General features: G+C 43.3%; 1 protein-coding gene across 1 annotated transcript; it reads left to right on the plus strand.

Annotated features, from left to right (window-relative positions):
* The first annotated feature begins 13,140 nt into the window (after window positions 1-13,140).
* Window positions 13,141-15,238, plus strand: LOC113017751 (nuclear factor 7, brain-like). Its single transcript, XM_026160864.2, has 2 exons — window positions 13,141-13,285; window positions 13,387-15,238. The coding sequence occupies exon 2, from the start codon at window positions 13,404-13,406 to the stop codon at window positions 14,787-14,789; it is 1,386 nt and encodes a 461-aa protein (XP_026016649.2). The 5' UTR covers window positions 13,141-13,285; window positions 13,387-13,403; the 3' UTR covers window positions 14,790-15,238.
* The last annotated feature ends 1,000 nt before the right edge of the window (window positions 15,239-16,238 follow it).

The following is a 16,238-nucleotide window of genomic DNA, read 5'->3' on the forward strand; positions in this document are numbered from 1 at the left end:
TCTGACAGGTTGTGGAGTTCCACACGGCTCTATTATCGGTCCTCTGCTTTTTATTCAACTTTGTATTATAGTCTTGTTTTTAAAAGCACATATTAGGGAGGTTAATATTTAACATATTGAAATTGTATTAATACTTAAAGTTACATTAGGGTGTTGCCTCTTTGATGGACAGGTGGGCATAGATGCTAGATTGTAACTCCATCTCAGCTAACTGGACTCCCTGAACTGGACCTCTGGACTGTGTATATGCTGTTGGAGCTGTTTTAACATTTTTTATGCAATTATCAAAAACAATAATATGGCTGCTGTGTCAATAATTGTACTGAGAGTCCATGAAGCTCCAGTTTTGGTAACATAAACGCTACTGAGCACTAATTAACAGCTGTCATCGTGTGACATGATTGTGTGTGTGCTCCCATACAGTCTGTGGATGTAGCTTTTTAACCAAGCTTGTTAGCATTAGCTAATAGCTGAGTGCACCACTCACCTCTTTTCTAAATTTGGTCACTTCTGGCTCAAAAAATCCCCAACTACCTACAATATAGCAGCAGTTTTGATCAGTAAGATTGAACACAGTGAATTGCGCTTTAACTTGAAATGAGAATTACAATATTTGACAGTGACTGTTGTGTTTTACTCGCTGTAATTTGTGAACTTTTAGTTCTTGTTCTCTGATCAGACATAATATTAAATACTTATAAGAGTGAACAAATCTCAAAATACACGCCATAAACATGCTTGTTTCAGCTGTAAAATTGGACATCTTAACATGGGAGTCTGTGTGGTCGATATCTTCGAGTGGACATCTGAGGCACTGCAGGATTTTCTGCTAACCTCAGGTCTGGGACTGGGGTTAATGGTCAGATTGCACTGTTAGTAACTAACCTAGTTATCCTTAATCTCTTAGTGAGTGAGTGCAGCGGAAGGTTTGTGAGGTGTGAGCAGCTCAGTTAAAACCGTCAGCGAGCAAGAAGCTGCTGAGAAACTTGTCGTCCCACACAAACCACTTCCTCCTGACGCGTTTCACTTCACATCCACTCCCATGGCTGAGATGTAGCTCACATTCAGAGACATTAAAACACGCGACCGTTGTATTAAAGTAAACCTATATTGATCCCCAACTGTTAACCTTAGACATCAGCAGCCTCACCCACAGTTGCAGTGCATTGTGGGAGCTGCAGTTCAGCAGAGGTGACCTAGAAGGCAGATTCAGTGAAAGCCATGGCGTCTCTATCTGCTCCCACATGCTGCATACCTCAGGTTAACACACACACAGACCACACACACATACCTGAGCTAGTTCAGGCCTGTGTGTGTCAGCGGCGTGTTTAAACACGACGGTCATGCTATCACTATCTAGTACTCCCACCCAGTCACAGTGTGTACTTTTACGACAAACCAACATGAATGAAGTGGTTTTCATGAAATCAGTAACACGAACTGGAGGAGTAACTTCAGGGTTTTGCATCTCTTGGAGGACCGGCTCCTCAGCAGCATGCAAAGAAAGGGAAACAAGTCTAACGGGTACAGGGTCTCTACCTCTGACTCCAGGCAAAAGGGTTTGTGAAGAATGAAAAACATGCTGAAGCATCAGTCAGGTCCAAAGGGAAAAGAAATGTGAGGTGAATTGGGAGGGACAGGTTGATACAGGCCGGCATGTAGAATATGCATACCCTGAGGAAATGCTCTCTTTCTGCCTTTCTGCGGCAGGAAACAGGAACCAAACCTCATTGACATTTTGTTCGATTTTACCTTAGACTGCAGTTTGACAAGACTCTGATCTTCTCTCATTCTTGTTCCCACTCATGTGCTACTAAACTTCATGTCATGATGCTGCCTATGCAGTATCATATCCATCACACCTTGATGCAAAGCAAAGTGAACGAGTCACGCTGACATGAAGATGAAATGCTCACAGATCACAGAGGAGGGAAGGCTGAAGGATCTGCACTGTCAGAAAGTTCATTTAAAAATCTGTAAAAGAAACAAGTTTGGACACTACAGAGTGACAGAAAGCTGTGCAATATGCTGTGGTTGTTAGCAGAGCTTAAAGTGAGATATGGCGGGTGTGGCAACCCTTAGATTGCCTGCAGAGTGGTGAAAATGATCACTTCACAGAGTAATTTGCACTGTGAGCTCCTGTAGATTCCTCTTTGTGTGCAGGCTGTGGTCAGCTGACTTGCTGCTGCTGCTGCTGCTGAGGTTTCCTGTCCTTTGTGGACAGTTTTTAACCAGCTGAATTCAATAAGTTAAAAATAGATGTTATATGAGCTTCAACAGCCGATTTCCAGCACTGTATGAAGGTGGTATACAAATCAGAATTCAGTGAGCCACTCTAATCAGCATCGTCATCTTAAATTTAGACTGATGTCTGCCACTTGATGTAACCTTCAAGTAACCTTGACCATGAACACCGCAGTCTGCGAACGTCACCACAATACTGCAAACTAATCAGTTCAGTCTGCAGTAAACGCCAAACGGTCTCTGTGTTCACGCAACATTCCACATGACAGGTAAGAACACAAACTGAGAAACACATCATATCTGATATCTGATTTAACTCCTTTTAAAGTGTTGTTTTATGGTAGTGACCGCCAAGTCTTCAGCTAAAGCTAACCGCATGCTATTTGGAGACTAAACTTGACAAGTCAGTAGTTTTAAATATGCAAGACAACGTGCAAAACATATTCTGCATCGCAGGCCTCCAAAGATAAGGATCAGAGACTGTTATTTCTGAGAGGCTGATACAGCTGTGGGACCATAGGTCACCATGTGCTGGTGGCAGGGCGCCATTATGTGTCACTGATTTGCGTTGACAACCAAGAGTCATCCACACTGAGTGAACAGAAAACTGGATTCTTGACTAGTTTTCAGCTCTCCTGTGGAACGAGGACTTTCCATCGGTTATATTGAGAGCAGGAATCTGGCGTGATGCTCATCTAGAGAATCATGAGCTGATTAAATCAAATTGAAACTCATTCTTTAGGCTGTGTGCCGTGCTCTGACGCAAGAGAGAAGCACGCTGAAGTGAGAAAGCTTTCAGTAGAGACGAGTCTTCGCTCGGATTGAACAGCCCTGATCAATCAGGCAAATCAAAGAGAAGCCGGAGGCCTCCAGTCTGCAGCTCAGGCACCATTTATGGAGGTTAAAGCAGAACGTACAACACACACACACACACACACACACACACACACACACACACACACACACACTTCCTCAGTAACTGAACTCTTGCTTTCTGACTCAAGTTGAAAGAAGTCGAAGCGAGTGAGAGAAGAGGAAGTGGTGTTCTCCTCAGTCTCACACACACTTTACTGCACTTTAAGTACTATCAAGTGTGTGTGTGTCCTTATATGGAGAAGCACAGTGAAGTGAAGTGTGTGTCTGTGTGCTTGTGTGTGCACGTGTGTGATGGCACGCTTAGAGCATGTAAATTGACTTTTTATAGACGACACTTGTCGAGTTTAATGGGAAACAGAAAATTTAAACTGTGCTCAGTGTCTTCTTTAAAGGCCACACCCACTTCCTACCACTAGATCGTTCTTCCTGTGACACACAAACACACATGCACACCTCCTCCACCCTTCCACCTCTGCAGAGTTGAACAGATGCTCTCACCTCATTTAGAGGAGGAGGAGGAGGAGGGGCATCACACTAAGGAAGATGCTTCAAATATGGTGTTTTTTTAGTCTCTTTGTAGTTGCTTGCTGCCTTTTTACTAAACTGTGACTTTCTAACAGGAAGTAAAGACGCGTTCATGCAGGGACTCAGAGCGATAGGCATTGATGCAGACTTTGTACAAGCAGTGAGTGCTTTGTGGTAAAAACAATAAAACACGGGGGAAAAACCCCTGACTTTAAATGTGTGTGAGGATTGAGAGCTACATGATGGCAGAGGTTCAACTCTCAATCTGAAGCAAAGCTGCAGTTTTAAGGCCTCTGTGAGCATTGAAATGAATTCAGGATCTGTTTCAAAATATCTGCCTGTAGGTGTTGTTTCTAGAAGGACTTGGATTACATTCAGGGTGAAGACACGGCCTGCCTGAACACGACTGCCCCCCCTCACACGCCCGTGATGATCCAACACAACAGCACATCAGTGTTGAAACGACCGCTTGTTTTGTAATTTTGTGTCTTAATTGCAGAAACCATTTCACACCATCCTATCACTGCACAGAAGTCTTGAGCCATCCCTTGAAAATTAAAAATGAGTGCAGTGATTTATTGAAACACCAGCAAACAAGCAGGAAATATGGAATATTGGGCAGAAACAGAGTTTTTACAGTTCTGACCAGCCTTCTGAGCAGTTCACATAATTTCTTTTAAAACTTTCGATTCTAAGTTATAATAGTTTTCAATTTGAAACCTATTCTAAACATATCTGTCCGTCTTCTATAGCTTATAGTCGGATTCATTTAATCTCCTTAGCTATTGCAACATGTTTATCAACACATTAAATCACATTTCCTTTTAATTAGAAAAGGTGTTATTACAATATGTTCCCTTTTTGGGGGGTTTAATTTGACGTGTCGTAGCCACAGTACTGAGGGCTTCCCTTTATTTTTATATAATAAACATTTGGTCTGAGTCACAGCAGCCTTTCAGCCTGAACTCTCTGAGGAGCTTCCTGTAATGTCTTTAAGTATCTTCAGGAATAGTTCTCCGGGTTTTTGAAGAGCATTTAAAGCTCTTTTTTGGATGTTTCTTCCTTTTGTTACATTCTGTCAAGCTACGCTGACGTCTGGGCTCTGATAGTGTTCACCGCACTGGCTTTGTGTTTGGCATCATTGTCTGAAAATAAAGCTGCTGCCAATCAGATGCTTTCCAGGTGGTATTAAAAGATGGATTAAAACATGATGGTACTTTTCTGTTTTCATCATTCATCACTTCAACACACCTGTTCCAATCATTTCCACTCCCCTCCTTTCCCCTCCTACTGAACTGCCCTCCTGGATTTTTTTCTTAAGGTCATGACTTTCAGATACTGTTCATCTGCTGGAGATTTTCAGGCCTCACATTTCTTCTTTATCCTCCACTGGGCCAGTTTTAGATTCAGCTAAACAAATTGTACTGAGGGTTGTTTTTGTGACAGGCTGCTGGTAACAAATGACCCAAAGATACAGTTTAAAACTGGTTCTTTGCTAAGTTGCCTGTAGGCACAACGCTGGTCCATTCACTGTGTTGGGAGCCTTGGTTACAGTTGAATGATTCGCAAGTCAGAATTAAACATTCCTGTGAAAATGTTTAGGTACAAGGACTGGACTGAAAATTAGTGAAAAAGCAGCCAGTGTCCAAAGAAGTCATTGACTCCCAGAAAGCTTCAGAATCTCTGCTTAAAACCACTTTAAAAATCAGAAGAAAGTTAAATCCTTGGAGGCAAAATGTAGAGAAATACCAGGTGACTCAAGACTTTTGCACAGTAATGTCTGACTTGCAGTGATTTTTCTGGAAAGAGTTGTATGTGAGGAAGTGTTGTAGATCTACACCTATGTGTGGATTGTGATCACCGAAGCGTAGCTGGGCCCAGCACGCAACACACCAGTCAAACAAAGTGTAGGTCAAAAGAGCTCGAGCACAGATCACCCAACAAAGATGGAGGAGAAGTGAAGAGTGATCCTTAAGGTTTGAGCTTAGTGAAAGGGTCATGCTGAGCAGGGATGATGGAGGGTTGAGCTCATGTGACACTGAATTGAGGGCTAACAGGTCATCATATAAAAACAAAGGTTTTTAAACATGACAGAAACATTTAATCTTTACTAGGACCTTCTATAGGTTTAGGTGATCAGTGTGGTGTTGTCTAACAGAGATGTCATGAAAATTAAAACACTTGACCGATTTTTATCCTGATCCTCTGTCCAACCTCGTTTAGATGACTATCACAGCAGGTGTAAAACACCTTTCCTGAAGCTTTTAATCTGAAACTTTTCTTAGAGCCATTAAACTGTATTTCCCTTTTCATGGCGTCTTAGAAACTTCTTAGGAACCTCCTACTTATTTCTTCTTTCCAATGTGTTTTTCTGGGGATTTTCATTGTTTTAAAACTGTTGATTTTCTAATGAACCCTTTTCCAGCACATTTTTACTTTGCTTTAAATGCTGAGCCTTAAATTTGAAAGTTGACTTAGAGCTATAACATCATCTTTTCTTCTTCTGTGGTTTTAAATTGTTGTTTTTTATTTTTGTATATTACATCATATTTATTAACATATTAAATCAAGTTTCCCTTTAATATAAAACATTTCTGGTGTCACTGTCACATGTTCCTTTTTCTGGAGCTTTTAATGTGACATGTTGCAGCTCTGGTACTCTGTGCTTCCCTTTTCTTTTAATATTAAACCTTTGGCTTGAGCCACTGCAGCTTTTCCAGACCACATTAAATGATCACACTGCAGACTCTGACATATTTGGGTTTAATGTCAGGGGATGTTTGTCGATGAAAGTTATGATAGATGAAAGTTTTGGTAGGACACATGATGTGGACAGTCTGGCAATCACAGAATATTCTAGTCTAAAACTCCAGACAGCTCTAGAGAAAGTTTCAGATTAAAAGCCCTGGAGTGTTTTACATGTTATTCTGTTGGATTAAATCTGATGGAGCTGATTTATAAACACTTCACTGCAGGTATCAGGTGACCTGCAGAGACTGATCCTACAAACAATCCACATCTCAGAAACAGAGTAAACCAAACTGCACCACAGTGATCAGACTAAACCTTCCTGACATGAACACAGTTTCACAGTAAAAACCATGAACCAGCAGAGAGACTACACCCAGCAGCATACACCACCTCTCTGACACAGTACACCCTCGGGCAGGTGGTGTCCCCATAAACAGTCTGAGAAGCTCTGATTATTTACTATGTTCAAACAAACTGAGTGTCCACAAACGTCTGAGCTCACAGTGAGAGCTGCTGGCACAGGTTGGAGATGTTCTGCCCCCTGCTGGACACACAGAGCTACAACATGAAGATCAGAGGAGGCTGGTGCTGCTTCACCTTTGGAAACAAGAAGGAGGTCAAAATATTTAAAAACAGAGATTGTTTTTAAACCTGTAAAGGGGGAAATCCTGACGAACCAATCCACAGCCAGAAAAGAAGACTAACTCTGTAATGGTCCAATCAGGTGTCAGCTCTGTCAGTGTAGAGGTCCCAGATAGCAAGACGACATAGAATTGACGTTGATTTTTCATCCGATCCGTTGTTATGGTCAGGGTTGAAATGCCACTGTTGTAACAACATTGAAATACTGTGGTAAACCGACTGTGGTAAATCTTACTATAGGGACGTTGTAATGATGTTGATTTACCGTTGTTTTTTTGTCATTGATATTTGATCTATTTGTAGTCGACCAGGTGACAACAACAATGTCGAGAAAAGGTCTATTTATAGTTGACCTTCATTCCGCGCCGGCCACCATCAAAAAGCCATTGATTTGTAGTTGAGCGTTAAACTGCTCTGGTCTGACAGCATCGTTAACACCTTTTGTGAGGTCGCATCTGTTTCAAAGAACAATTCTAGAAAGATTAATGGCTTAAGCAGTGAGAGGCGAAAAACTAATATATCCATAAGTGATGGTGTAACATTCTGCATTCAAGTATAAGTTGTTCTAACTGCTAAAAGTGTTTGCTAGTTTTTGCCTGTCACATATATTTGATATTTGTATATGTAGCTTGCCATCACCAGTGTGAATAGGTGGATGACTGGTTGTGTAAAGCGCTTTGAGGTCCTTAGGGACTAAAGCGCTATACAAATACAGGCCATTTACCACTGTTATCATCTTCAATGCCCTGTACCAACACAGAGCAGAGCAGCTATCTGAACGCTACCCCAACAGATGTCGATTATCTTTTTAATAATTTTACCTCCTCACTGCGTACGACTCTGGATACTGTAGCTCCTGTGAAAACTAAGGTCTCTAATCAGAAGTACCTGACTCTGTGGTATAATTCTCAAACACGTAGCCTAAAGCAGATGACTCATAAGCTGGAGCGGAAATGGCGTGTCACAAATTTAGAGGATCATCATTTTGCCTGGAGAAACAATTTGCTGCTTTATAAGAAGCCCTCCGCAAAGCCAGAACATCTTACTATTCATCACTGATTGAAGAAAATCAGAAAAACCCCAGGTTTCTCTTCAGCACTGTAGCCAGGCTGACAAAAAGTCAGAGCTCTGTTGAGCCAACCATCCCTTTAACGTTAACTAGTAATGACTTCATGAACTTCTTCACAAATAAAATTTTTATCATTAGAGAAAAAATTACCAATAATCATCCCACAGATGTAATATTATCTACAGCTACTCTTAGTACCATTGATGTTAAGTTAGACTCTTTTTCTCCAATTGATCTTTCTGAGTTAACTTCAATAATTACTTCCTCCAAACCATCAACGGGTCTTTTAGACCCCATTCCTACAAAACTGCTCAAAGAAGTCCTGCCATTAATTAATTCTTCGATCTTAAATATGATCAACCTATCTCTAATAATCGGCTATGTACCACAGGCCTTCAAGCTGGCTGTACTGTACTGGCTTTACTCAAAAAGCCATCTCTAGACCCAGCAGTCTTAGCTAATTATAGGCCAATCTCCAACCTTCCTTTCATATCAAAAATCCTTGAAAGAGTAGTTGTCAAACAGCTAACAGATCATCTGCAGAGGAATGGTTTATTTGAAGAGTTTCAGTCAGGTTTCAGAGTTCATCACAGCACAGGAACAGCTTTAGTGAAGGTTACAAATGATCTTCTTATGGCCTCTGACAGTGGACTCATCTCTGTGCTTGTCCTGCTAGACCTTAGTGCAGCATTCGATACTGTCAACCATAATATCCTATTAGAGCGATTAGAACATGCTGTAGGTATTACAGGTACTGCACTGCAGTGGTTTGTATCATATCTATCTAATAGACTCCAATTTGTGCATGTAAATGGAGAGTCCTCTTCACACACTGAGGTTAATTATGGAGTTCCACAGGGTTCAGTGCTAGGACCAATTCTTTTTACATTATACATGCTTCCCTTAGGCAGTATCATTAGAAGACATAGCATACACTTTCACTGCTATGCAGATGACACCCAGCTCTATCTGTCCATGAAGCCAGGTAACACACACCAATTAGTTAAACTGCAGGAATGTCTTAAAGACATAAAGACCTGGATGGCCGCTAACTTTCTGCTTCTTAATTCAGATCAAACTGAGGTTATTGTACTCGGCCCTGAAAATCTTAGAAATATGGTATCTAAGCAGATTCTTACCCTGGATGGCATTACCTTGGCCTCCAGTAACACTGTGAGGAACCTTGGAGTCATTTTTGACCAGGACGTGTCCTTCAACGCACATATTAAACAGATATGTAAAACTGCTTTCTTCCATTTGCGCAACATCTCTAAAGTAAGTTTTTTTTCTTTTGCCACCGGCAGGGGAAGTGGTGGGGGGGAGATAGGCCTCCATACCTTGGAGGGCCTGAGATATCCCCAGAGAGGTGCCGTCTGACACCCAACCTGACATATAGACACAGACATACAGGCACACACAGATACAAACATCCATTCCCACCCTCATGCTCTCATATGCAATTACTCAACACTCAACCAATGTGGAGACAGACATAGAGACACTGTACACACGATCACACTCCCCAAGCGTACTCTACGAACCGGGTCTAGGTACCTTTGCCCCTGGAGGGGGGAAACTGCACCCAGACCCAGGTGGTGTTACCCTTTTTCATTGCGGTGGGGAGAAGCAGACCGCCCCGACTCCACAGCAGCAGGGAGGCCCCACACTCCAGACCGCAGTCGGACGGCCAAGTCCTCCTCCTAGCCCTCCCGCTTCAGCAGGTCGCAGAGAACGGAGGTGTGTGAAGACTCCAAAACCTCCCTCCGCCCGCTCATATGTAGTGGTGATGCATGTGTGTTCTAAGGTGCATTTAAAACCCAGGAGGGCATGGAGCTACCTGCCAGAGAGCAGCAGGTAAGCACATAGTCCCTCCTGCTAGCCCTCAATGTCTACGTGTATTTAACATTGAGAGGTGGGCAACGATGCCAGGGGTGAGGTGTACACCCTGATGGTCTTTTGGAGTCCGTGTTGCGTGCCCACCCCCAAGATCCTATATGTATGTGTTATGAGAGTGTGAGTAATGTGAATGTCTAAGTTGTGAGATAAAATTGAGGCACAAGAAGCCAGAAGGGGACAGAGGGGGGGGGGTAGCCTCCTCTGCACCCTGGTGACACACCTTTACCCCAAGGCCCTGCATGTGTGGGTGATTGTGGTGGAGTGGGAAGAGGGAGGCAGCGGGAGATGGGGAGGGAAGGAAGGGAGGGGCAAGTGACCCCTCCCTGGGGCCAGCTCCCCCGCTGACCCCAGTAGGCACCCCCATACTCTGCAACCCGCCAGGGAAAGGGGACCCAGGCCCATCTGGACAGGGGGCCCAGAAAAGCAGCGCCGCACGGCCCCACAGAGCCTGGGACAGCCCACCCGACCCCACCACAGAGAAAACTGCACCCACCCCATCATCCACTCATCTTCCAGATTACATGAGACAATAGACACCCAGGCTGAGCTCTTCCTCCACCTCTCCTGTATCTGCCCCTCCTGCAGAGAGAGTTCCTGAAGAGAGGAAAGCTCCTGCAAGGTGTTACAACCTTCCCCCTCCAGTTGAAGAGCCCCCAGGTGGCTCGATGCGCTGGCGGCACTCTGCGCCAGGGCCGGGCCCCCATACACCCACCCGCCCACAACCCCAGCAACATACCAACCAGGACCCAAGTCCCCGAGGCCCAGCCAGGGCCCCAGCCCGGAGACGGAGCTCCCCCAGAACCTCACGCCCGTCCCGGACCCACTCAGGGGCAGCCAGGCTACCAGGTCAATAACCCACGTCCATCAGCACAGACTCTCCCCTAGCCCCGCTGCACGCAGCCACGAGGAAACCGTCACCTAAGAGCCAACAGAGCCCCTAATAGGCCATGACCGCTACCCCGGGTTCAGTCCCCCAAGGAAGATGCTCCTGGGGAACCCTCCGAGGCCCTAAGCCTGTCCCTACCCCCACACCAATCACAACAGTGAAGGCGGGACCAAACTATGACCCCCCACCCCCACTAGGTGATGGAGCTGATCAAAGGAGCCCAGAGCAATTGATCTGATGTGGTGGCAGAGGCCGTATCAAGACTAATGTAATCTAATAGATAATTTCTATATTGGTCAGAATTAAGACTATTTTTATTTTTCCAGTTCATGAGGACTGTTTTCTTGGCTATGCATAGGGCAGTGAAAACCATATGGGCTATATTCTTTTCTGAAGTGACATTATCTAAGCTGCCCAACAAACACACTAAGGGGGAAGTTGGAATGTTACATTTCAGACACTTCGATAAGTCTTCACATATCTCGCGCCAAAACTTCTGAACTGGTGGACAGAACCAAAGAGCGTGGATATAATTGTCCGTGAATTGGTTTGGCAGTGTGAGCAGTTGTTGGTAGACGTAAAGCCCATCTTGAACATCCGATGACCTGTATAGTGCACTCTATGTAATATTTTGTATTGAATTAATTGAAGACTGGGATTTCTAATTAGATGAAAGGTTTTTAAGCAAATCTGAGACCAGAAGTTTAGGTCTAAGTTAACTGATAAATCCGCTTCCCATTTTGCAATAGGAAGTGATATTGATTCATCTGTTTTGGATAGTAATTTGGGGGGTTTAAGAGTAAGAAATTGAACCACACTTGGTGGTGTTTGTAGTTCAACTTGACCCGGTTTAAATTTCTTTTTTTACTATGGATTTAATTTGTTGATATTCTAAAAATCTTTTCTTGTTGATCCCATATTGTGTAACTAGTCCGTCAAATGAAATAAATTCGGTTCCTTCTAGTATATGTTCTACATATTTGATTCCTTTACCACTCCAATCTGAAAAGTTTGTCATATTATTGTTTTGTAATATGTCAGGGTTGTTCCAGATAGGTGTACATTTGCATGGGTGTTGGGTCTGTCTAGCACAGGCATTTTTAGATAAATAGCTGTATATGTTTACAAAATGTACAATTAGATTACATTTGCATTTCAAGTTATAAAAGTTTACTCAACGTGTCTGTGGGGTTTTTTTGTACAGTAAAGAAATACTACTAGGATTTTAAGTTCTTTGTGTGATTTCAGATCACTAATACTAATGCAGTATGTCAGTGAAAAAAACAACTAAATTCAGTTGAGCTGAAAAGATACCAAACAAGGCAAGGGGAAAAAAATAAAATGAAACAATCTGAGGGTGAAATACAAACGTAAACTAAAAAGGAGTCAAAAATGGCCGGTTGTATTTTGGAGGGTTAATCCAACAAATCACGAAAAATTAGGTTTAAATTTTTTTTCATGACAGTGCAGATTTCTGACATTTTGTGTAATTTAAGCTGTAACAATGTGATTGTTTTCTAACAAAAAACAGTGAAACTTAAGTTAGACTTGTGTTTGTAAATGAACCGCCCCATGTTGTGTAGCTTTCTGGATTTTATACTTATTGGGCTACATATTTATTTATCATACATGCTATACAGTACATAGCATCAAAACTCACATGTTTTATGTAACTAAAGTGTTTAATTATGTGGGCTACAGAAAATAATTAAGTTGTAGACTATATTTATATGAAAAACATGTATACTTACTGCATTTGAATCATTTTAACCATATGTAACCACCTGCATATGTGTTTGGGGGGAAAAAAGGGCTTCGATTTTGCCACCCTCATGCCACCCTAAGAAAATTTCTCTAGATCCGCCCCTGGGTGAAACGAATGACCAGCACGCACAGGGTGTGCAGGAACACTATGGCGCGGAGCACACACATGGGAGTCTAGAGAGCAAAGGGGATTTTGTGTGCATCTGTTATTTACCTCACTGTAAACAAACGTACTGTTTTCACTAAAGAGTCTTTCGGGTCCTCCTTCCCCACATCCCATGGTTTGCTCTGGCAAACCGTGACATTAGCAGCATATTAGTCAGCTTAGAACACAGGGATTTAATAATAGATACACAAAACGGAGCATGCCCGTTCCGGCCGGCTTTAAAGGGTTAAAGTGAAACAGCAACATTTTACTCCTCCCCTCACGTCACTCAAATGCAACAAAGCAGGAAACATGATGTTTTTCCTCCTTAGTAGAGAGGAAGAAAAACGCCCAGAGAGATGCACAGACGATCAGACTGAGCTCAGACCAAACTAGCAGCTTCCTCTGAGTGAGTCCAGCTACAGGAGAGAAAAGTGGAAAACTCCAACACTGCTGCTTCAAGCTGCTGACGCTCCACACACTGAATGTGAGTTTGAGCAAAAACACGACTCAAAGCAAGTTTCAGTGAAGGTGGTAGAGGAGGGAGGGGAGCCAGGACTGACTGTACTTCCTGTCTGCTGTTTTCAGCTTCACTCACAGACTCAATGGCTTCCAGATCAGAGGAGGATCTCTGCTGTACGGTCTGTATGGAGGTCTTCAGAGATCCTGTTCTTCTGTCATGTAGCCACAGCTTCTGTGAACACTGTCTGAAGAGATGGTGGAGAGAGAGACCAACACACGAGTGTCCACTTTGTAAGAGAAGATCTTCAAAGAAGCATCCACCTTCAAACAAGGCTTTAAAGAACTTGTGTGATTCGTTCTTACAGGAGAGAGATCAGAGAGCTTCAGAGGCTCTCTGCAGTCTGCACTCTGAGAAACTCAAACTCTTCTGTCTGGACCATCAGCAGCCAGTGTGTGTCGTCTGCAGAGACTCAGAAAAACACACCAATCACAGATTCAGACCCATCGATGAAGTTGCACGACAACACAAGAAACTTCAGGAAACTCTGGAGCCCTTAAAGAAGAAGTTAAAGGTTTGTGAAGAAGTTCAAGTGAAGTTTGATCAAACAGCAGAACACATTAAGGTCCAGGCCCGACACACAGAGAGGCAGATTAAGGAGCAGTTTAAGAAGCTTCACCAGTTTCTAGCAGAGGAAGAGGAGGCCAGGCTGGCTGCACTGAGGGAGGAAGAGGAGCAGAAGAGTGGGATGATGAAGGAGAAGATGGAGGCTCTGAGCAGAGAGATAGCAGCTCTTTCAGACACAGTCAGAGCCACAGAGGAGGAGCTGAGAGCTGAAGACGTCTCATTCCTGCACAACTACAAGGCTGCAGTGGAAAGAGTCCAGCGCTGCCCCCTGCTGGATGATCCACAGCTGCCCTCAGGAGCTCTGATAGACCAGGCCAAACACCTGGGCAACCTGACCTTCAACATCTGGAACAACATGAAGGACGTGGTCTCCTACACTCCTGTCATTCTGGACCCAAACACTGCTGATCCAGACCTCATCCTGTCTGAAGATCTGACCAGTGTGAGAGGAGGAGAGAAGCAGCAGCTTCCTGATAATCCAGAGAGGTTTGATCATTCCTGCTCAGTCCTGGGCTCTGAGGGCTTTAACTCAGGGACTCACAGCTGGGATGTTGATGTAGGAGACAGTACACCGTGGGGACTGGGTGTGTTAGCAGAGTCTGTGCAGAGGAAGGGAGACATATGGTCTGGATTATGGATAATATGGTTTGATGAAGGTGAATACTCAGCATGGTCACCACCAGGTCCTCTCACTGATCTCTCATTCCAGAAGAAGCTCCAGAGGATCAGAGTGAATCTGGACTGGAACAGAGGAAAGCTGTCGTTCTCTGATCCTGATACTAACACACACATACACACCTTCACACACACTTTCACTCACAGGATGTTTCCATACATCAGCACTGTTGATAAAGTGAAGGTGTGTCCGTTGAAGGTGTCAGTGTCAGTGCAGCAGATGAGTTGAGGATGATGATGTTTCTAATGTTGTTTCCTGTCAGTGAGTTGAAGCTGTTAAACTGCAGCTGTCCTCCTGCTGCCTCGTTGTTCCAAAGCTCTTTGTTTCTCTTTTAGTTTCACTCTTTCTTTCTGTTTCTGCTGTCCACCTTTTCACATGGAAAATCATTTCACTGTTTCTCACTGAATGACTCCCCAAACTAGATTTGAAATTCTATCAAGTTTCTAATCATTACAAGTGATTCATGTTTCTATTTGATGTGTAAATGGAGATGATTTAGTTTGCTGGGATATGGACTGACATGTGTTGAATGGGAGGAGCAGTTTGTTGTTGTCTTCTTGTCTGTTTATGACAACAATAAATATGTTGTTGAAACAATGATTCATGTTTAACTCCATATATGAAATGTTTCTGATCTTTGAATTCTGTTTGATTAAAGACTTTCTTCATGACACAAATGAGATTTCAGTGTATTAATAGAACTAAATAAGCTCAGAGTTGAAAGGCTGGAGTATTATGTACGTGCTTCACTGTCAGGATCTTCAGGGGGATTCAAAGGGAAACATCAAACTGCTGTAATGAGATAAACTAGTTGGGCTGAACACACTTATCTGTAGTTTGTCTCCATCCAGGATCATCAGAATATAATGAACATGTGTGAAGAGCAGTGTCGTGTAAGTTACTTTACATTAGTAACTTAGTTACATTACTAGTTCTATCAAAAGTAACTCAATTCAGTTCAATTAAATTTTATTTATATAGTGCAAGGCACTTTATGTTGTACAGTAGATCCAGAGAAAATCCAAACAATCATATGACCTCCTATGAGCAAGCACTTTGGCGACAGTGGGAAGGAAAAACTCCCTTTTAACAGGAAGAAACCTCCGGCAGAACCAGGCTCAGGGAGGGGCGGGGCCATCTGCTGCGACCGGTTGGGGTGAGAGAAGGAAGACAGGATAAAGACATGCTGTGGAAGAGAGACAGAGGTTAATAACAGATATGATTCAATGCAGAGAGGTCTATTAACACATAGTGAGTGAGAAAGGTGACTGGAAAGGAAAAACTCAATGCATCATGGGAATCCCCCGGCAGCCTACATCTATTGCAGCATAACTAAGGGAGGATTCAGGGTCACCTGGTCCAGCCCTAACTATATGCTTTAGCAAAAAGGAAAGTTTTAAGCTAATCTTGAAAGTGGAGATAGTGTCTGTCTCCTGAATCCAAACTGGAAGCTGGTTCCACAGAAGAGGGGCCTGAAAACTGAAGGCTCTGCCTCCCATTCTACTTTTAAATACTCTAGGAACAACAAGTAGGCCTGCAGAGTGAGAGCGAAGTGCTCTGATAGGGTGATATGGTACTACAAGGTCATTAAGATAAGATGGGGCCTGATTATTTAAGACCTTGTATGTGAGGAGCAGGATTTTGAATTCAATTCTGGGGGCGACCGTGGTTCAGGGG

The sequence above is a fragment of the Astatotilapia calliptera genome, chromosome 3 (assembly GCF_964374335.1).
Source record: "Astatotilapia calliptera chromosome 3, fAstCal68.1, whole genome shotgun sequence".
Taxonomy (NCBI): Eukaryota; Metazoa; Chordata; class Actinopteri; order Cichliformes; family Cichlidae; genus Astatotilapia; species Astatotilapia calliptera.